General features: G+C 38.7%; 1 protein-coding gene across 23 annotated transcripts in view; it reads right to left on the bottom strand.

Annotated features, from left to right (window-relative positions):
- Nucleotides 1-23,849, bottom strand: part of EPB41 (erythrocyte membrane protein band 4.1) — a 158,405-nt gene that overhangs the window by 81,450 nt on the left and 53,106 nt on the right. For 19 of the 23 annotated variants that reach the window (XM_080658244.1, XM_080658229.1, XM_080658240.1 and 16 more), the window contains exons 2-5: nt 15,508-15,985; nt 11,615-11,827; nt 9,550-9,654; nt 5,265-5,307 (exon numbers count right to left, since the gene is read on the bottom strand). In XM_080658244.1, the coding sequence (XP_080514370.1) occupies nt 5,265-5,307; nt 9,550-9,654; nt 11,615-11,827; nt 15,508-15,978 (832 nt within the window). In that variant the 5' untranslated portion in view covers nt 15,979-15,985. The remainder of the gene's footprint in view (nt 1-5,264; nt 5,308-9,549; nt 9,655-11,614; nt 11,828-15,507; nt 15,986-23,849) is intronic. The other 4 variants (XM_080658239.1, XM_080658241.1, XM_080658242.1 and 1 more) reach the window with 1 other exon arrangement.

Here is a 23,849-nt window from a genome sequence, read left to right as displayed (position 1 = left end):
TCTGACTGACTTATTTTGCTTAGCAAAATACTCTCTATGTCCATCCATGCTGTTGTGAATGGTAAGAGTTCTTCCTTATTTACAGCAGCATATTATTCCATTGTGTAGATGTACCACAGTTTTCTAATCTACTCATCTGCTGATGGGCACTTAGGCTGTTTCCAAATCTTAGCTATTGTAAATTATGGGGTACATATATCCTTTCTGATTGGTGTTTCTGATTTCTTGGTTATATTCCTAAAGTGGGATTACTGGGTCAAATGGGAGTTCCATTTTTAATTTTTTGAGGAAACTCCATTCTGTTTTCCACATTGGCTGCACCAGTCTGCATTCCCACCAGCAGTACACGAAGGTTCCTTTTTCTCCGCATCCTTGCCAGCACTTGTCATTTGTTGATGACAGCCATTCTGACAGGTGTGAGATGGTACCTCATTGTCGTTTTGATTTGCATCCATTCAATGATTAGTGACTTTGAACATGTTTTCATATGGCTCTTGGCCTTCTGTATGTCCACTTTCGAAAAGTGTCTATTTAGATCCTTTGCCCATTTTTAAAATTCAATTGTTTTTCTTCCTTTTGTTAATATGTATGAGTTCTCTATAAATTTTGGAGATTAGAACCTTATCAGATGTAACATTGGCAAATATGTTCTCCCATGCAGTGGGCTTTTTTGATGGTTTCTTTTGCTGTGCATAAGCTTTTTATTTTGATGTAGTCCCATTTGTTTATTTTATCCTTACTGTCTATTGCCCTAGGACAGCCGTGGGCAAACTACGGCCCGCGGGCAGGATCCAGCCCGTTCGGCTGTTCTATCCGGCCCGCGGAGCCGAAAGAGCAGAGGGTTCTCTTGCTCTCCCCTCTGCTCCTTCACCAGCAGCAGTGTTAACATGGCAACGTCGGGGAAACACGACCACAGCTCCTTCTTCTGAGTGGGTGGATTTATATCCGCCCATTCAGTAGAAGGAACAACCTCTCAATCTTCCAGAGGCTCCTTGTAATGCCCACGGACGCGTCTCCCGACATCACCCTGGGAATGCGTAGACACGTTATCGTGGTGATGTAGGGAGACACGCCCCTGGAGAGCACAGTATCAGAGCCTTTCTGAGGTAAGATTAAGAGCTCTACTCAAACACAATTTTTTCCTGTTCCCACATTTTGTACATCACAATGACTTGTTAATAAAACAACAAAGACTTTCAGCTTTTAGGGCTTGTATCCACTGCAGTTTTTTTTTCCCACTGCGGCCGCGCGCGCGCAGCAGGGAAAAAGACACACAGAGGACATGTCACACTAGCCATGCTGCAGCTGCATTTTTTTGCTGATACAGATGCGGTATCAGTAACGCTACCGTGGCCACTAACCGCATGTGTTAGCGGCAAAACAAATGCATTTTGCGCTGCGTTTGCTTCTCCCCCTTGCGCCTATAAAAATGCGTGCTACAGGGCATTTGTGTTTAACATGCACCACTGCACATTAGCATCAACGCTGGTGTTAAAATGTTTGAAATGAATAAAACTATTGAAATAAAAAAAAAAGACCGTACCCTTTTATGTAATGATGTTTACTTTGAATTTATATTAGTTCACACAAACACTCCATCCATGCTTTTGTTCCGGCCCTCCGGTCCAGTTTAAGAACCCATTGTGGCCCTCGAGTCAAAAAGTTTGCCCACTCCTGCCCTAGGAGCTGTATCAGTAAAGATATTGCTCTGATATATTGTGAGTATGACCGCCCCACGTTTGGGCTGCCCCACGTTGAGTTGCGAGTGTCCCCCCCACGTCCCATGTGGTTCAGGGTTCAGGTTCAGGGTTCGGGCTCTGGAGGAGGCCGCACACAAATGAGAGACTAGAAAATATTTATTTGGAAATATTGGGGGCCAGGCAGGAGCCCAACTCAAGGAGAAGGACTTCACCCTGCTCTGGCCTTTCTATCCCTTTTATTAAGACTATGGGATACACCCATAGCCTTTAGGCAGGCAATTCCAATAATAGCCAATCAGCAATAATTTACATAACACTAAAAGGTAGAAGTTGCTTAAGCTACCTTTGTCTCAACTAGACAGTGGGTGGTTGGCTCTGACCTTTCAGAGCTTCAAGGTTGACCAGCCTTCCGGGTTCCTTGTCCACACCTCTCTACTAGTGAGGACAATGGGCAGCTTCCAACAACATATGTCTGACATTTGCTGCCTGTGGAATCTTCTAAGATTTTTATGGTTTCCCGTCTTATGTTTAAGTCCTTTATCCATTTTGAGTTCATTTTTGTGTATGGTGTAAGTTGGTGGTTTAGTTTCATTTTTTTTGCATGTATCTGTCCAATTTTCCCAACAACCATTTATGGAAGAGACTGTCTTGACTCCATTGTATGCTCTTGCCTCCTTTGTCAAATATTAATTGAACATAATGGCTTGGGTCGATTTCTGGGTTCTCTGTTCTGTTCCATTGGTCTATATGTCTGTTCTTGTGCCAGTACCAGGCAGTTTTGAGAACAGTGGCTTTGTAATAAAGCTTGATATCTGGTATTGTGATCCCTCCAACTTTGTTCTTCTTTCTCAGGATTGCTGCTGCAGGGTTTTTTTTTTATTCCATATAAATTTTTGATGAGTTTGTTCTAGGTCTATGAAGTATGCCCTGGGCCAATGCTCTAACCACTGAGAAAATTGTCTAGGGCTGATTGCATATTTATATTAAATACATATAAATATTAAAAACCTATATTAAAATATGTTAAATACATATTTATATTAAAACAACATATGTAAATACATATTTATATTAGAATACATGTTTGTGTGCACATATATACACTCAAAACATCTCTGAAAAAAACACATGGGATCGGTTAATTTTAAAAACTATATATAGCATAATACATACATTATATAATACATAACAATTTATAGCATAATTGTATTTGTGAAAGGTGAAATCTACATATGCCTAGAAAAAAATCTTACAGACTATACCAATTTAATAGTGCTTAAATCTGGAGGACAGGATTAGGGGCCTTTTACTTTTTCCAGGATTAACTTTCATAATGTTGAAATTTTTCACAATGATTAAATATTACTTGCATGATAAAAAATAATTTTAAAAAACTTTTGCAGCCCTATCTGGTTTGGCTCGGTGGACAGAGCTTCGGCCTGTGGACTGAAGGGTCTCAGGTTCAATTCCAGTCAAGGGCACATGCCCGGGTTGCAGTGGGGGGTGTGCAGGAGGCGGCTGATCAATGATTCTCTCTCATTATTGATGTTTCTATCTCTCCCTCTCTTCCTCTCCAAAATCAATTAAAAAATATGTTTTTTTAAAAACTTCTGCAATAGATAAATATCAATCTTCTTTCTCTTTGGCTAAATGAAATGCTTACATTTTGGTTCCCTATTAAAGTTTGTTTTAGGAACACAGTTTTTCTTTCCTATGTTGAAGTAAGGATTTTTTTATTCTTTTGTAATTTAAGAAAAATGAGAAATACTTAAGAGTTTTTTTCCTTATCAAAAGGTTTTTTATAGCCAGAAAGATAATCTACCAGATATTCTTCTCTACTTATTATAAACTGTTTTAACATTTCTTCTTAAAGAGTCTTCTTGTATAATCATTTGTTCCTGAATAAAATTGAATATTAAAAATATTTTTATTGAAATGGGCTAGGAGTTAAGTTTTTCTGGTCATGTTTCAAATATGCTGAGTACTTTTTTGACTTGCATTTTAAAACAAAATTTTATAGGCTGGGAGCAAATATGGAGAGTTGCTAGTTCAAAGGAGTATTTTATTTCTCTGTCTTAAGAAATCCTAATATATAAAAAGCCAGGGCTGTCATGACCAAAACAACCGAATGGATGATCAAACAGCAGGCTGCATGCGGCAACCAGGCTGGCGAGGGGGACAGTTGGGGGGACCAGGCCAGCGGGGGGCGGGGGGGGGGAGTTGGGTACTACCAGGCCAGCGGGGGGGGGGGAGGGCAGTAAGGGGCAATCAGGCTGGTGGGGGGGGGGCAGTTAGGGGTGACCAGGTAGGCAGGGGAGGCAGTATGGGTGACCAGGCCGGCAGAGGGGGGCAACCAGGCCGGCAGGGGGGGCAGTTAAGGCAATCAGGGTGGCAGGCAGAGGAGGTTACGGGTGACCAGGCTGGCATGGGAGGCAGTTAGGGACGATCAGGCAGGCAGGCAGGTGAGCAGTTAGGAGCCAGCGGTCCTGGATTGTGAGAGAGACGTCCGACTGCCAGTTTAGGCCCAATCCCCAGGATCGGGCCTAAACCAGCAGTTGGACATCCCCCAAGGGGTCCCAGATTGAAGAGGATGCAGGCTGGGCTGAGACGACTCCCCTCCCCACCCCACCCCCCGTGCACAAATTTCATGCACCCGGGCCTCTAGTATAATTATAAATAGGATCTAAAGGAAAACATTTCACCATAATAAAAGTGTTTTCTTTTAAGAAACAAATAAAAAAAATTGTTTCCCGGTGATTAAAAGTTAAGACTTCTAATCATGATGAATAACATCTTTCAGTTCCTAGAAGCTTCCTCAAAATAAACTAAATTAAAAGGACATCTAGTCATAAATGGAGTGTTGGAGAGAGAAAGTCTCTATCCTTTAGCCATCCCATTGGGCCTAGGGCTATAAAATAACAATTATACTTTATTGACCTAGAAATATCTATTCCTAAACATTAGTTGGAGCAGGGTGTGCAGCAGTAATATGTTCTAGAGGGTTTGAAGCTAGGAGAAAGCCAAAATGTCAAAAGGATCATTGGCAAAGAATTCTTATTATCTATTCCTATACTTCAATTTGGAAGAAGAATGTTAAAAAAGGACAAAAAGAACTATAGAGAGGAAAATATGGAGACGGTTAGAATGCAATAGTCCAAAACATTTTAAAAGGACCAGGATCAGGCAGCATACTCCTAATTGAAGGCTGCTACAGTTTCAATCACTACCCTTTTGAGAACTGACTCCCCTATCCTTTTTCCCTTTTCATCTTTGTTCTTTTCCACCTTCTGATTCTCTCAACCATTCTTATCTTCCCCAACTTTGCCTAGTTGTAAAAAAAAAAAAAAAAAAAAAATCATCAAGATCTGACCTACATCTCAACAGTGTCCACCACTGCTGTCTCTCTCTATTATGGAATCTCCTCCTTCCAGGGGAAGGCTTTATCTCAATTTCAAAGCCATCTACTATAGTCAGGATTCTAAAGTGACCCACAGCCAGAAAATGGTTGGAAATCCGCTGACCTACTAAAAGAAAGAATTATACAAAAAGGCAATATTTACTTACCACGAACCTGCTTTTTTATTTCTTTGGCAGAATCCAGCCATGTCTATAAAAAGAAGAAAAGACATTCATACAGATTTCCAAAACATAAACGAGAGAGTGCCAGAAGCAGAATTACTGACCATCTTCAAACAGTGCTTCCAGGTCAACCTACATTTCCAATATTCTTGTATTAATTTCACATAGCATAGAAATGTGAAGCAGAGAAATATGAAGCCAGACAACGGGGCTGGAATCCTAGTTCCACTACGTCCTAGCTGAGTGTCCCTTTTTAGGCATCTCTATACCTCAGTTTCCTCATCTATAGAATGAAATATTAGTAGTGCCTATCTTATAGAGTTATGAAGATTAAGTGAACTGATATATGTAAAGCTCTTAGTAAACAAGAAATGCTAAATAAGCACTTGTTATTTTTATTGCACTATAAAAACTAGTAGAGACCTATAACCAGAGTTATTGACATCACCCAGATCTTATTTTTCCATCTTTTCTATGTCAGCACAGCATCTGGTACATGGTTCGTTCTCAGTTAATGTTTACTGAATGACTATTTTGTTTCCCCTGACTATTCTTGTCCACGTTAATCTCTCCCTTCACTGTTTTCCAATCCCACTTAAAATCTGCCCACCACTGTGGTGAACCATACAAAATAATTGTATGTGAAAAGAGCCTCACCCTTAACACATCTTTCATAGGCTCCTTGGGAAACATTTAGAGACAGAAAGTTCTAAATTGAATTGCTTCAAAGATTATATTGACATAAGATGCATATAGAAAAGTTCATAAATTATCAAAGCAAATATATAACAACACTAGAGGCCCAGTAAATGAATTTGTGCATCGGTAGGGGCTGGCTGGCCCCGCCCCAATCTAGGTGGGGGGGCCAATGGGGGCTGGGGGGGCCAGGGGGAAGGGACGCGGGAGGTTGGCCGGCAGGCCCACCTCTGATAGGGGTTGGGGGGGCCGATCGGGGGCAGGGCCGGCCTGGGAGAGGGGCCGCGGGTGTTGGCCAGCCAGGGGGAGAGGCCGCAGGAGGTTAACAAGCTGGCCCTGCGCCCCCTCCTCCTTCAGTGCACGTCACAGTGACTGGTCATCCCAGTCATTCTGGTCGCTTAGGGTTTTATATATATATATATTACCAGCATCCCAGGAGCTCATCTCACACCTCTTCCCAATCCCTCCCCATTCCCTCCACTAAAAAGTTTAAAATTGAATTTTAGTGGTATTTAGACAAGAGAAGTAAGGTGTTCCCTCTTCACTCTCTACCAACAAAGGCAAAGCACAGGTGACCATCCCATTTGCCCCACCAAAGAAATGAGCTTGAACACCACAATCTTCTGTTTAACTGCATACCACTTTAACTCTTATATAAAGACTAGAGGCCTAGTGCACAACATTCGTGCACTGGGGGGGAGGGGTCCCTCAGCCCAGCCTGCGCCCTTTAGCAGTCCAGGAGCCCTCGGGGGAAGTCCGACTGATGGCTTAGGCCTGCAGTTAGATATCCTTAGTGCTGCCACGGAGGCTGGAGAGGTTCCCACCACCACTGCTGAGATCACTGGCCATCAGCCTGGCTTGTGGCTGAGCAACGCTCCCCCTGTGGGAGTGCACTGACCACCAGGGGGCAACTCCTGCATTGAGTGTCTGCCCCCTGGTGGTCAGTGCGTGTCACAGCAACTGGTCGTTCCGCCATTTGGTCAATTTGCATATTACCCTTTTATTATATAGGATAGTCACTATAACAGACAATAAACACAAGAGTGAGGACTAGTTTCCTTTTATCTCCCCTGCTTCCACAATTACCACAGATGATTAAAAAATATATGTTAAAAATAATACAATATAAAATTAATCTATAGTACAAAACTAGGCACACATTTGCCTAAGCCCCGTCAGAAAGGGGGTAACCTGGGTGTTTCTTCTTTGTCTCTCATTAAGACCAAAGAACTTTAAGTTGTTTATAGATACTATAGTGCAAGTAATCTAGGTTTCACTGCTTACATGTTTTAAAAAGCCACATTTAGACCGGCTGGTGTGGGTCAGTGGGTGAGCATCAACCCATGAACCAGGAGGTCATGGTTCAATTCCTGGTCAGGGAACATGCCCAGGTTGCAGGCTCTATCCCCAGTAGGCTCTATCCTGCAGGAGGCATGCAGGAGGCAGCCAATCAATGATTCTCTGTCATCACTGATGTTTCTATCTCTCTCTCCCTTCCTCTCTCTGAAATCAATAAAAACATGTTTTAAAAATAAATAAATAAGTCCACTACTGATGTCAACCCAAATCTTCCAAGCAAAAGATAAGATCTCCAAAATGGCCTCCCTACTCTGCAAGTATGTTTACAAAATTTATTTCAGTCTTTCTCATTTACCAGACAATAAAGACACAATCAGAACTGGCATTTGCCCTTCAAAGCCAGTCATGAATCAATGGAATACAATCCATCCTTTCAGGGAACTATAAACTAAATTCCTCACACTCTTAAAATGTAATATTCATTATACTGGTGTTTGCTATTTGCCTTTGAAAGGTGATTTTCCCACTCCTAACGTAAAATAATTCATCCACACATTCATCTATTACTCTATTCCTTACTCCCTATAGTAAGCCAGGCTGGATGGCTCCTAGTTCCTCCAATGCTACTCTCTCCACTCCAGGCCTTTCTCTCTCCACTTCACTAGCCCATTTTATCCTTCAGGTCTCAGCTTAGGCATCAGCTGTCCAGAGAGGACTTCCCTGACTACACTCTCCCATGACGTCTTGTACTTCCATTTGTATGACACTCATCACACTCCACTGTAAGCTCCAGAGGGCAAGGACCATGTCTACCTAGTCACAGCTATATCCATATCATCTACGGTAGTATAGCACCTGCAAATACTTGTTAAACTGAAGTCTTCATCATTAAATTTTGAGCTAAATATTTGTAATTTTCAGTTAATTGGCCCAGGAAATAATTCAAGTTTTCTGAAGTAAATACTTGACTTCTGCCTGGCCAGCATGGCTCAGTGGTTGAGCATCGACCTATGAACCAGGAGGTCATGATTCAATTCCCGGTCAGGGCTCATGCCTGGTTGTGGGCTTGATCCCCAGTGTGGGACGTGCAGAAGGCAGCCGATCATTGGTTCTCTCTCATGATTGATGTTTTTCTCTCTCTCTTCCTCTCTGAAATCAATACAAATATATATTTTTTAAAAATCCTTGACTTTTAACCTTTCTTCCCTCCTCCATGTTCTCACACTTTTTTTTACTTCCTTCAATTAACTTTACTGGCATTCTTTTAGGTTGGAACAAAATGTCAGTTTCACTGTATAAGTGTTTCGGCAACATTGGGATTTTATTCTCCTTTATAATGTTACTTTCAAATTATAAGTATGCAGTGGAAAAAGTAGGTTTACAGTTGTTCATATGGAAAATAATACAATAATTAATAAATAATAATACAAGGATAAACTCTGTGTTTTGCATACTCCCAACTATAAGCCTACTTTTGCCAATCCCTGTATATCATAATTATCCTATAATTATAGTAGAATAATTATGATAGAACCATCCATTCAACAAATATCCTATATAAGAAAGAGGTAATATGCAAATTGACCATCATGCCCTCACGTCACAAAATGGCCGCCCCCACATCATCACAAGATGGCCGCCCCCACATCATCACAAGATGGCCGCCCCCACATTGTCACAAGATGGCTGGCAGGGGAGGGCAGTTGGGGGTGACCAGGCCTGCAGGGGAGGGCAGTTGCAGGGGGACCAGGCCTGCAGGGGAGGGCAGTTGAGGGTGATCAAGCCAGCAGGGGAGTGGTTAGGTGTCAATCAGGCCAGCAGGGGAGCAGTTAGGGGGCAATCAGGCAGGCAGGCAGGTGAGTGGTTAGGAGACAGCAGTCCCGGATTGTGAGAGGGATCCCAGATTGGAGAGGGTGCAGGCTGGGCTGAGGGACACCTCCCCCCGCCCCGGTGCACAAATTTCGTGCACCGGGCCTCTAGTTTATTATAAACCTGCTACATACTAGATCAAATACTAATTGCATAATACATAAAGTTATTGGTATACACTTGCTAATCAGGATATCAAAGTTCTGTACTTTGCCTGTGTTTTAAAAGTAAACAATAGATACTTTCAATGATGAAAGAACACAGCAGCAATGATATTTTTTTCTTTAAAATGTTCATTCTAGTCTAGAGAAATAAGAAAAACTCTAAGTATACCGTGTCTTGGAGAGGCAGACATAAATACATTAATTAACAACACAGCTTCTTACATTACCAGCAATTTCCTCACCTTGGAGGTTTCATTATCCCAAATGGCTAGACCAAAGTAGTCTTCTTCCAAAAGATTGAGGTGCTCACACACTCGCTTAAGTAAATCTTGTCCTTTTGCATGTTTCTGCAAAAATATACATATTTTAGTTGAGGTTTCCTCTTACTCTTGTATTCATCACCAAATAAAATAAAATGTCATTTTCCAATTTCCTCTTTTATCTAGTTTAAAAAATAGCTAATAGCTAACATTTTCAAGTGGCTTATACAGTATAAGTAGAACAATGTGAGTTATAAAAAAAATCTTGCTTCATAATTTGTCTACTTAAATATGCAACACACTTAGAATGGCTTGGAAATAATGCTACAATTCAAAGCAAAATTCCAGCTTCCTTCCATCCACCACGACCCCTTCACTGCCTTCTTAAACATAACATTCTTTATTTTTTGGTGCAATATTTCCTGAAGCTTGCTATGGGCTGCTGTCAGTCATCATGACCATCTGAATTAACTGAACCAATTGCTGACATTGACAGTTAGTGGCTATGGAAATTATTACTCTCTATCATTCTCAGACCAAATGTCCCAAGAGCATAAACTATGTCTCAAGTCCGTTCAATCTCTTTCAGAAAAATGCATAAAGTGTAAAACTCAAGATACCTGCATATATTAACTACTACAGTTGCTCTTTCAGATGTGCTAAGAATCATTTTCTTAATATCTCTTTACCTAGAAAATAAAGGATTGCCAAATGTGGGTACTTATATTCCTATATTCCTATTTATAGTGAGGAAATACCCTAGCTGAGATTTATTGTAAAAAAATCCTGGCTCCTCCATACACTAGCTAAATAACCTGAGTCTATTTAATCACTCTTTCTGAACATTAGCTTTTGCATTTACACCTGTCCTACTTATTGACTGGAATAGTAGGAGGGGTGGGGGAGAGAGTGAAATGGGCTAATTAATGCCTTCTGATAAATATATTTTTTAAATGTCAAAAAACTAGAAATAATTTTGGAACATATACATGGCATGTCCTTCTCTCAATTAGCTGAGTTATTTTTAATGACTATTAGTAATTCATATAGATGTTAACTCACTTTCAGACTTAACCCATTTATATTACATCATTTTCTCACCTATGTTTTCACTCTAAATGACAGAGATTATTTGGGAATTCTTCACAATTGCTTTATATCAAGCATATAATTGACAATTACTGCTCTAGTTTAAAAAATAGCTAAGATTTTTAAGGATTTTAACTTGTCTTGAAGGAGCAAAAGAGTAACTGAATAACTCACAATTTTATTCAATCTTGATTCAATTTTTTATTCTTTCAGAAAATAGAGAATTTTAAGAAATGGCATTACTTGATTTAAATTTTTTATATCTTATATAATGGGGATAAAGAAACACATTAAGTAAACTAAAGCTTATCAAGGTTTAGAGAGGAGAGCAGAAGTGAACACAGTAAATTTTTTTTATAAATATATTTATGGGAATAGCTGGATCTAATATCAGAAATTGAAGCTAGCCTAGGAAATTTAGTCATGGAAGGTCACTCTATAAATAACAAACCTATTTTTTAAAAACAAAATTGTTTTGGCCCTGGCTGGTGTGGATCAGTTGGCTGGGCATTATGCCATGCACCAAAAGGCTGTCAGTTCGATTCCCACTCAAGGCACATGCCTGGGTTGCAGGCTCGATCCCCAATGGGGGAGCATGCAAGAGGCAGCCTTTTGACGTTTTGCTCTCACATCGATGTTTCCCCCCACCCCTCTCTCCCTCTCTTCTGCTCTCTCTAAAAATCAATAAAAATATTTTTTAAATTTGTTTTGATTATAAAAGTAACACATGCTCAATTCACAAGATTTGACAGATGCAAAAAAAAAAACACTGAAGAAAATAGACTCACTCATAATCCTTCTACACCTCTACCTCCAAAAAAATCACTATTAACATTTAAGCCCATAGAAATTGTCATTATACTGGGTGTTATCTCAGGCCATGCATGACACCACTTACCCAATCCTACATGAAATAATTTGTAAGAATTCTAACTATCGAAACTTAAAATGTACTTACTTCTACAACACATTCATAAACTGTGTCATCCAACAAAGAAACCTTGCAATGCATGTTTCTGTGTCTTCTGATTGATTTCTGGGAAGCTTTTAATTCTCTTTCTGCTTTTGATTCAGGGCTTTCTTCTTTCACTTCTATTTTAGAGCACTCTTCAACTCCTCCTTCTTCCTTAGTTTCAAAATCTGGATCTTCTGTGCGTTCTTCCTGAGCAGGCTACATATGCATGACATCACCAAGTCAATAATAAAGACATTTCACAAAGCATGCTGTATATACTTCTACCTATAGTAATGCTACCAATAAAAGCACTAACTGAAGAAGAAAAACTGTTGAAACAAATATAAGTGATGCTAATATTAAATAATTATTTTTCTATAAAAGATATTATGATCTCCCAAAAGAACTACAGACTCTCCTATTCTTAAAACTGCATAACAGAAGGTAGATCCCATCTTTCAAATCAATAAATGAAGGTTTCAGGTGAATTAGAGGACACCTTTCTGTGGCTTTCAGCATTATATATTCTTCCTGATTATGCCATTATATAATTTTAAAACCTATCAAAATTTTAACATCTCTGTGCCATGCTCCTCAATTTTAACAAGGTAGCCTAATGAATTGCAAAATGAGATGTGATTTGTCACGTATTCAAAATCTGATGAATGGCTAAGAGCGATTCTTGGGACCAATTTTAGAGCATAAAGCAACATATATAGTAGGCTAACTGTAACTACCAATTACCTGATATCAGGTATCAATCATGATAAATACAAAGAAGGTTCAAAGAAGCAAGAGACAAATTGAAATATGGGTCTCCTGGGGCCTGAACTGTTATGAGGCTATTTTTTTTTTTACCTCTATCAATCTTTGAATGTATCTTCATATAATTTACATTTATATCCCAAAGCAATACAACTAAGTGGAATAAGATTTTGGCAGACTTTTTTCAAGCACAACAAAATCCTTTTCATTTAAAAGAATACATGGCTGACTTTTAGGAAAAAGAATTTAATTATTTGGCTCCTGCATTACATATTGGAAGAGGTCTGTCTAAAAGGATCCTTCCAAACCTCATGACCCTCTTAAATGCCACCTCTTCAGATAGGCCTTCATTGGCTATCCTACCTATCCTATTCTTCACATCAGTACCTTCTGTGTTGCCTTCATAACATTTATTATGATAAATAATTATTTTGTATTTACCACTTTTTGTCTCCTCCATTAGACTATAAAGTCATCAAGAGTAGGGATATTTGTTTTATAAAAATAAAGCAAACATTTACATAACAATTACAAAAGCATTGCTCATATGAACTCATTTTATCCTCATAAAAACCTCTGGGGAGGTTACTATTATTATCCCCATTTGACAGGTAAGAAACTGAAGGCAGAGAAATTCAAATAACTTGGGATCATACAGTTAATAAGTCACATATCAGTCTGGCTCCAAAATTCATGATATCAAACTTCTTCACCATATTATAGTTTTTATTTACTAATGTATATTCAGCTTAGTGTCTGGTACACATATTAGGTTTTCAATAAACAATTGTTTAATGAATAAATAAATATTAAAAACTGACACATGGCTTCCAACAAAATCCAAGGCACTCTAGATGAAAAATGGTACAGTCCTATAAGGTAAACTCACTTTGTTAAAAATTCTGAATAAAAAAGGACCACGCAAATGAAATTCTCCTACACATAAGAAATATAGTTAATGCATGTAAGACTAATCAATGGACACAGACAACAGGGGGGTAAAGGCATGAATTGGGGGGGGGGTTGGGGGTTAATGGGGGAATAAGGACACATATGTAATACCTTAATCAATAAAGAAATTAAATAAAAAAAGAAATATGGTTAAGCAATAAAGTTCTGATCCACAATGCTGTGATTTTAAATACTAGCTTCCATAAAGTCCTAAATAGTTCGCTCCTTTAAACAATACCCTCTTGAATTTTTATTATTTATCTTGTTTATTTTTCTTTATATGTAGATAAATACCTAAACACAATTTATCCCAATTCTGAATTAATGAAATTTCAATGAATGAGATTTTAATTAAGTCTAGAATTAATTTTGTCTGTCATGTGTTTCAACTTCAGTACAAATGCTATGATCTTTAGACAAAATAACCCTGATTAAATGCTAACTAGAATGAGATATGGATTTTTCCCTACATAAAGCAAAGGACCAAAAAAAAGCAGTTAAAAACCTGTTGAAAGTACCAGGCTTCCTGAAAGAGGGTAGAATTTAACTATTGGTATTCTTCAAATAAAATTAACAATATTAAGATATGTAGTGTATCTTTGCCTTTACTGAGAACAATAACTAACATTGAGTGCTTACTAAATGCCAGGCAATGACTTGAGACTACATGTTTATCTCTTTTAATCCTCATAATTGCCAAGTGAGGTGGATATTATTATCCTCAGAGGAGGAAAATGATAAAGCAAAAGTGTCACTTCTCTATGATTTGAACCCTCTAGTCTGATTTCATAGCCTGCATTCTTAACTATTACCCTATATAGTAAATCTTATGTTCAATCTTGTTTCACTACTAGCAAGTATGTAATTACAACTTTATCCTAAATTTTACTCTTAGCACGTTTATTATACAATATTTCTAGAAATACATGTAATACTTTAGAAAATTCTAATAAAACTGTATAGCCCAAATCTGAGACCTATGATCTATATATATAAGAGCCTAAGCGACTGTTCCAGTTGACAGGTCGACAGGTTGACCAGTCGCTATGATGCGCACTGACCACCAGGGGCAGATGCTCAATGCAAGAGCTGCCCCCTGGTGGTCAGTGCGCTCCTACAGTCAACCTTTCGCAGCTGGCCAACCTCCCACGGTCCCTCCTCCCTGGACAGCCCTGATCAGCCCCAATTGGCCCTGATCGCTGGCCAGGCCGAGGGACCCCACCCATGCACAAATTCATGCACCGGGCCTCTAGTAAAAATATATAGGACTTAGACTTTTACTATGCAGATAATACTCACATGCTTCAGAAATAAAAAGATTGAAAATTTCCCCATGTGTTTTGGACAAATGAACAAATCCAGAACTCATGTTTTGTTAACTACACTGTGACACAATTAAGACCTCAAATTACTATATATTACAAAGGTGATATAAAGACCTAGACTTTCTCATCTGTATCTTATACCCTGTGGTAATATGATCCAGTTAGAAAAGATGACAAAAATAAGGCAGGCATGGCTCAAATCTATCACGTACCTCTGGATGGCTTGAATCTATCACATGGCTTTAATGAAATTTCCACTAAAAAATCATGTCTGCTGATAACTATCCCATTCCTAATAATTCCAACAAAATTAACTCTAAACCACCTTAATTCTTTTTTCCCTTTTATTAAATATCATGGATATGTTCCACAATAACAGTAAAATGACAAAGAGGCTGAGTAAATTCATTTGGTAAGTTCTTTTCTTTCATTTTGTTTTCTTTGATTTATACCATATAAGTACCTTTTAAAAATCGTTTCCATTGACTACATTAATTTCTTTATCTTTTAAAATTTAATTTTTTAATTATAGTTTACATTCAGTATTATTTTGTATTAGTTTCAGGTATACAACATAATGGTTAGACAATCATATACTTTACAAAGTAGTTCCCCTGATATTTCATCTGGCGCCATACATAGTTATTATAATATTATTGACTATATTCCCTGTGCTGTACTTTACATCCCCATGACTACAATAATTTCTTTAGAGCAGAAACTCCAAAGCTTCATGTTACTTATTACTATCAATCCCAAGTCAACTGGCTAATAACAAATAAAACCTAATGTTCTTAAATGAAAAATAAACCTACCTTCATTACACCCACCTCCCACATATTCACATATCCTTACCTGTGTTTCCGCACTGCTTAATGAGTGAAGATCCAAGGATGGGTCTGTTTTGAGTTCAGGTTCAGGAGCTGCAATTGGGGCCTTTAAAATGACCTCTTCATCAAGACTGGTTGCAAATTCTATGTCTTTCTGACCTCCTTCACCTTTCTCTTTAGCTGACTCTGCTTCTTTGCCTTCTTCCTCAGAGACCTGAGATTTAGGCCTTTTGAGAAATGAGGAGAACAGCCGTGACAGGCCCCTGTTTTCTGATGTCCGCTCCTTGTTCTTGGTCAAGTCTTCATGTGTAGGAGTGTCTCCATTAGATGTTTTCAGCTTCTGCTCACACTGATTATCTCCCTCAGCTGCTGCTTGAGAAACCTCTCCCAGCTGAGTTTCTTGTTGGCCTGAGTTTGTAGCTCCCTCTCCCTCTTCCTTCTGCTGTTGGTGCTGTGAATTTTCAGCCTCGGCCACTAAACTCTTCTCTGTTGTCATGATGTTGCTATTAAAAAGAAGTTGGAAAAGGAGGCTATTATAAGCAAAACACATTACTGTAGGCGAAACCCTAAATTGGGTCAAGTGTGCTAAAATTAATATATTTAGGTATTTAATCGCCAACAGACAATACTCCAGTCCATTAAACATCAGGCTTTCCATTAAGGCACAAAAGTATTTACCTATACATCCTGAATAAATTATTAATGCCTTGTCTTGCTAAAGATATTCACATAGAGAAATTAGCTTAAAATAGTACCCCTTGAGGTCACCTTAGTGAAATATATCATATTTTAAATTCAATGTTCAAAACTGTACAAAGCAAATAGTTTATCCTGCCTAAAAAAGGATCTTATTTGTATAATGTCTTCTGAGGGTATCAATCTGAAGGTGCAAGGTTGCAGGAATTATTCCTCTATACCCCAAAAGATGAGATTAAAAGCCCCCCAACTCTTTATTGTTCTTTTCCCCTATATTTCTTAGAATGCATAGACTTCTCTATTAAGAACAACAAATTCAGAATTCTGATCATTTATCAAACTTGGCAACAATGACAAGTATACAGTTAAAAGAATCACAAAAAATTCCTTAGGTTTTCCTGTTGCAATACTAAATTACAGGGTTTTATAGAAGTATCCCACTTTAAGGTCTTTAAGACCTTTTTACCTCTGACAAATGTGATTTTGAATGCTCAGCATTTTTAAGAGTAGGCAGTTAAACTATTACAATGCAGAGAAATAATAGAGAGAAAAAAAGGAACAAAATAGAGAAGACAATTTTAGAAAGCAAACAATTCAGTTGTAGGAAAGGAGGAGAAGGTAGGCTATAGACCGCACAAATTTCAAATTTGTTCGTTTCTAGCCTCTTGATCTCAAAATCCCAGTATTATTAACCAAGCCTTACAATAATAGCCAAAAAGCATTGTCACACCAATAGAATAACCAACACACAAGGGAACTTTTGAGACACTAGCTGACTATTGATCTTACACTTTGATTCACTGTTATATCTGAAAGTATTCCACTCAAAAAGCAGCATTTATGTTGTCTTTACATCTGCTCCATACTATTTATATGAAGAAATTGTATTTGGATGCTAACAATCTGAATTAACTATATTTAGATCATTCCCTCCTCAGGCCCTTCATACTTGCTCTTCTCTCTACTTAGAATGATGTTCTTCTCCAAAGCTGGTATTCTTCTCATTATTACCTTCTCTGCTCAGAAGTCACCTCCTTAGGCCTCCCACACACACCCTGTCTAAAGTAGTGGCCCTTTGTCCTCCAGATGGCCTCACACCACTACTGCACTTGTTATCTACAATTATCCTGTTACCTTATTTGTTTACTGGTTTAGTGTCCTCTCCCTTTTCGCCCCCAGTTAAAATATAAGTTCTATGAAGACAGAATAATACCTGGCACATTGTAGACCTTCATCAAAGTTTGTTGAATTAATTCACTTCAACTGAATAAATCTGACAAATATAAACTGCAAGGCATTCTCTAAATTTATCAAGCACATTTACTTCAAATGCATGACTATTCATTCAACAAATCCTTATCAAGCACCTAGCATGTAAGGTTGATCAGAATTAAATAAATAAAAAATCGCAAAAAGAAATATTCTATGGACCAACAAACTCATCCTGACAAACCTGTTTTACATGTAGCCAAATTATTCACATTACAAATGACAGAATGGGTAACCAGAGGAAAAGATACAAAGAAGTCAAGCAGTAAAACAGGATAAATATTCTACAAATAGGCCCTTCCTCTGTAAATAATACTAGTTTTCATTCTGGATACAAAATCCAAAAGGAAATATCTGTTTATGTAATGTCAGAAAGAGGTCTTCTGATTTAAAAAAAATCAGAACAGCACTGAAGACAAAGTAATGAATTCCCATTCCATTTCAATCCTAATCCTCCAAACCCTGGGAATTATACCCCATCTGGTATCAAAGATACACTTGTTTTAACAGTGTGCATCTGTTGACTTCAGGCAAATCAGATCTTTAAAAACCTGATACTGAGCAGATTGCAAGTGCTGGACTCTTATCTTTCACCTTTTTTTTATCTCTTTCTAACATTAGCCCCGTCAGTACTCCATTAATGGTTCTTGGGTGGAAAACTTTATAAAAACAGTACAGTTGGCACCACTAAGAAAATTTCCCTTAAAATCATAATTTAGGGATAAAGTTTAATTATTTACTTATTGGTAATACTCTTCAAATTAGTTCACTGAACACCTATAAATGTTTACTGGGTGCTAATCATGCATAAAGTTTTGGCTCAGCTCTTTGAGAGGGACTAAAAATGGATAATACACAATTCTTAAGGAAATAAGACATATACAGCCCTACAGAGTCTACTTCCAAAGTATAGTAAGTAGTCCAGACTGGTTGGAATAGGGCAGGCGTCCTCAAACTACGGCCTGCGGGCCACATGCGGCCCGCCGAGGACATTTATCTGGCCTGCCAGGTGCCACTGCCTGTCCTGCTTAGCAGCCAACTCGTCCCGGGCCCGCAGTGCGCATAGGAATTTGTTCATAGTTTTTTTTTTTAAAACTATAGTCCGGCCCTCCAACGGTCTGAGGGACAGTGAACTGGCCCCCTGTTTAAAAAGTTTGAGGACCCCTGGAAAAGGGATACGAAAGGGAAGTAGGAGGAGGTAAGGTTATATAGTTACCATTTAAAATTAATTCTAGGTTACGAAACTTGATGAAAAAGGTGAAGGGATTAAGAAACAAACAAAAAAACACTCAGACACAGTCAACAATATGGTGATTACCACAGGGGAAGGGGGGGTGAGGGGAGATAGAGGAAGGTATGTGGGGAGGGGAGGAAAAAGAATAAAATAATTCTTTTTTTTTTTTAATATATTTTATTGATTTTTTACAGAGAGGAAGGGAGAGGGATAGAGAGTTAGAAACATCGATGAGAGAGAGACATCGATCAGCTGCCTCCTGCACACCCCCTACTGGGGATGTGCCCGCAACCAAGGTACATGCCCTTGACCGGAATCGAACCCGGGACCCCCCAGTCCGCAGGCTGACGCTCTATCCACTGAGCCAAACCGGTTTCGGCAAGAATAAAATAATTCTAACTGAAATAATAGTAGCTACCATTTATTGAGCACCTACTACATACCATATATTATTCTACATATTTTACTACTTACAACCATTCTATAAGGTAAGTGTCTTCATTTCCCAGATAAACAGGTTCTGGGAGGTCAAAATATTTTTTCCCTCAGATTATAAATCTATACCATGCTTTAATGAAACTATTAATATACTACAAGGTAGTGATTCTATTGTAAATTCCCAGGATAGTATTTGTCTTTCTAAAACTTGGTACTTCAGATGCTTCTACTCCACTGTTCTCTGCTAAAGAAGCCCCTAACTGTTAAGAATTTATGAACAGACTATTCAGTCTGGCCAAGACCACCTCTGTTCCCACAGGTTTCAAGGCCCCCACTTGTTTACATACTTCTCTTTCCATAGAGTGTATGTAAAGATAGAATGGGGAGACAGGGAAAGACAGGCAAAGAGGAGGTTTTAAAAAGGACTTGAATAACATGCTAAACAGTTTGGACTTTATCCTGAAGGCAATGGAGAACCACTGAAGGTTTCTAAACAGTGAAGTAGGTAAACAAAGTGACTGCGGGAGAGGCTAGAGAAAAAGAAACTTGGCAAACGACTGAGTAAATTCAGGTTATCAGTGAATAAATTCACAATAGGAATCCCTAGGGAAGGGGAAACAAATACCGAGCAGAGAAATTTGAAAAGCCTTTGCAACCAAAGCTTAAGAATGACTGTTGCCCTTATTTTCATTAGCATGCTTATTCTCTAACTCATTCTCCAGTTTATTTTTATTATGCTTCTCATTAACCCAAGCAGTTTCATGTCTGAGTCTGTCATTTTTATAATATACCTTCCTTGACCCACTCTGATAAACAGCTTAATAAAGGAGGGGTAGCAATACAACCAAAATAGAAAAGAGAGGGAAGAGAGATGGATATCTCACAGGCATCTCAAAACACATGTCCAAAAGTAAACTCTTGATTCTCTCTTCCTGTCCCAGTAAATTGTTCAATCATACCAGCCAGTAGCTCAGACCAGATACGTAAGCATCATCCTTGTCTCAGTCTTCTCCATTTTCCTTCCCAATAAAATCTGTCAATCCTATAGAGTTTACCTCCAAAATATATTTACAATCAGCCCACTTTTCCTCTTCTCTACTGCAACCATGTTTGTGTAAGCTTCTTTCACTTCTCACTGAACTACAGATCCTTGAATGAGCTCAACAACCTCACCCTGTTCTATTTTCTTCCTTGCCTCTATACTCTAGTCACGCTAGTCAAGTGCTTTCCTGCCTTAAATCATTGGTACATGCCGTTTTCTTAGACTGGAACACACCCCATCCCTTGCAACAAGTCTGGTTTCTTCTTATAATTCAAGTTCCAGGTAGAATAAGTCCTCCTCAGGCAATCTTCCTTGAGTACCCTAACATCTACAAACCTCTCCCCGTAAGTCACTTCCCAGTCCTCTATTCCAGAACCTATTTACTTCCGTCACAGAATTCTCTCAGTGTATAAGAACATACTTGTTTTTTACCTGTGTAATATCTGTTTCCCCACTGCACCATCATCTACATTGTAATATCCATGACAGAAAGGCTGTTTCCACAGTATACCTAGTACCTAGCACAGAACTTGTGCCACCTCGCACAGAACCTAGTACTAGCACAGAACCTAGTGCCTAGCACAGAACACTGTAGGTACTCAATAAATATTTGTTCAGTAAATGAATTAATATAAAGAAAAAGAAGAATTTAGGTTTAACAATATCAATTATACATGTACAGGCTGAAGGTTATACAATTTGATGATAGTTCACAAGAAAAAGATGTTAAGGTCTTGATTGAACATGCTCCAGAGATAAAATTCTAAAATAGCGAACAAACTTTACTGAATTTCTAGATTTATAGGAACCACAGCACTCATTTGACTCGTCAACATATATTTTCTGAGGACATCATTAGTTCTATGCAATATGGTTAGTGGGGCTACAACAGTGAGAAAAACAAACACAGTCCCCGACTTCCTGGGCTTCGCTCTCCATGCAGAAGATCATGGAAAGTAACAATCCCTCAGTTCTCGTTATTTATATTACATCTTAAAACTTACATTCAGTTCTGGACAGTTTATTTAAAAGAAACCAGAATCTGTCTGAAGAAGAAATAAAGGATGGGATTTGAAAGCACATCGTAAGATAAATAAGTGAAAGGTATTAGAATGCTTAGCCTAGAAAAAGAGAATCCAAAGCAGGGACTTGATTGTGGCCCTCACAAATTTCAGGAGTTGCCAAATTCTATGTGATTCCTAAGGGCAGAACTCAGATTAGTCTGTGGAAATTACAGAGACACATTCTTCATCCCAATAAAGTAAAAGAAATTCCAAATAATTCAAGATAGCCAATATTTAAGTGGGCTGATTAGGAATAGTGAGCTTATTATCAACAGAAATATTCACTCGGAAGCTGAATGATCATCTGTTATGGATGCCAGAGAAAGGGTTCTTCCATTAAAAGGGTCCTTACATTAATTGACCTTTAAGATCCCATCCAATGCTAAGATTTTACAGGAAGGAAAGTAAGGACTAAACCAAAAGAAACAGTAAGCTAGTGATGCAATTGGTTTTTTTCTTTAAGGCTTTATTTTAAATTTTAAAAAATTTATTGCTTAAAAAAGAGCAACATTGAAAGAGAGAGAAACATTGATTTATTGTTCCACTTATTTAAGGATTTATTGGTTGATATATGTGCCCTGACCTGGGATAGAACATGCAACCTTGGCGTATCAGACAGATGCTACGTGGACAGGGCAAAGCCTTATTTTAAAGTCAGAATTACCATTTAGGTTAGAAGCTGGAGGGGGAAAAATAAAAGAAAAAGGCTCTTTTACTTCTCTAATCAGACAACAAAATCCAGTGGCATTCTTTCAGACATAAGGGGAAAAAAAGTTCAAATATTGAAGTTTCAAAAAGTATGCTAAAGAATAGTTTGTTCCCCAATAAAATCAATCCCCTCAAAACCACAGGAAAGTGTCTTTCCTTTAGAATTAAATCACACAATTAACACTTCTAGAAAAACAGGACAACCACTTACATGGTTTTCAGGTTAAAATGGTAATTTAAAATATACAAGAGTTATTTTGTGATTCCCCTCTATCCTTCCAAAATTATTTGAACCTTAAACTAACTACTCCTTATGTAGACTTTTAAAGAATACTTGAGATACTGAGTGAATCAGGAATGTCAGCATGAACATGCTGTTTTCAACAAGTTGCTTTTTAATTTAAGTCATTTCTATGGTAACTAACACCATTGAATCAACTCATTCATAGATATTTTTAAATAAACAAACCCTTACTCATCTCCTTCTAGGAAGACCAAATATATATCCATAGAATTCAAGCTTATACTGAGACAATGTCTGGACATAATCTTAAAAGTACACCACTCAGACCCTCCCAGAAGAATACACTACCCCTAAAACGTCTAGGCATCACAGAAAGATATGAGACAAAAAAAAAAAAAAATCATTTTCCATAGAACTGAGTTTTACTTCTTTTAAGTGTTAGTTTAATCATACTGAATGGAAACCATTACAAAATGGACTATATCCTTCCTTAATTCATTTTAAAAACCTATCTACACTAACAAAAGAGAAATATGCAAATTAACCATATCTCTGCGATGCCCACCAGCCAATCAAGAGTTACTAAGCAAATTAACCCAAGAAAGATGGCGTGTTAATTTGCATACACAGGTGCAGAGTGGCTGGACGGGGTGGGACGCCTGCTATGAGGGGGAGGGCGGGAGGTGGAGGGAACTACAGGAGCAGTGCTCTGGCCGGAGTGGATAAGACTGAAGGCTCCGGCCAGAGTGAAGGCCTGGGTCCCAGGTGCTGGAGGAAAATTGGTGCTGGCCACCAGGGGAAGGAAGGCCTATTGCACGAATCTTCGTGCAACAGGCCTCTAGTCCTATATAATAAAAGGGTAATATGCAAATTGACTCTAACAGCAGAATGACCAAGAATGACTGGTCACTATGACATGCACTGACCACCAGGGGGCAGACACTCAACGCAGGAGCTGCCCCTGGTGGTCAGTGCGCTTCCACAGGGGGAGGTCTGCTTAGCCACAAGCCAGGCAGCTTCGAGCACAGCGGTGGTGGTGGGAGCCTCTCCCACCTCCGCGGCAGTGCTAAGGATGTCCGACTGTGGCTTAGGCTTACTCCCTGGGACATCCCCCAAGGGGTTGGACATCCCCCAAGGGGTCCCAGGCTGCCAGAGGGATGTCTGCCAGCTTAGGCCCGATCTCCCTGGGAGCGGGCCTAAGTTGGCAGGTGGACATCCCCCAAGGTCTTCCAGACTGTGAGACGGTGCAGGCCTGGCTGAGGGACCCCCAGCCTAGTGCACGAATTTTCGTGCACCAGGCCTCTAGTAGAACATAATTAAACCTTTATTGATTTAGTCATCATTATGAACCTCAAACACTATGCAATAATAATGTCCTCAGGGCTACTGAAGTCTGTAGGGACAGTAAGCTCTGTCATGAGAATACCTGAGTATTTTATTTTTTAATTTTTTGTATCAGCCTTTAATAGTTTTCCTGTTTGTCCATTTGCAAAATTAACTCACATTTCTTGCTGATGTCAAGGTGGCCTGCCAACAAGTAGCTTCCAATATCTCCTCTTCTACCATTGACTAGAAAGCCAATAACCAAGTGTGTTAAAATTGTGTCTAAAATAAGAGTTAAGGACTAAGAAAGAGTAAAAGACTAAAGCTTCACGTTACTGGAATAACTTCA

This window comes from Plecotus auritus (assembly GCF_963455305.1).
Source record: "Plecotus auritus genome assembly, chromosome: 2".
In the NCBI taxonomy this organism is placed as follows: Eukaryota; Metazoa; Chordata; class Mammalia; order Chiroptera; family Vespertilionidae; genus Plecotus; species Plecotus auritus.
Note: the sequence above shows the minus strand (reverse complement) of the source record. Positions and strands in the feature narration are given on the sequence as shown.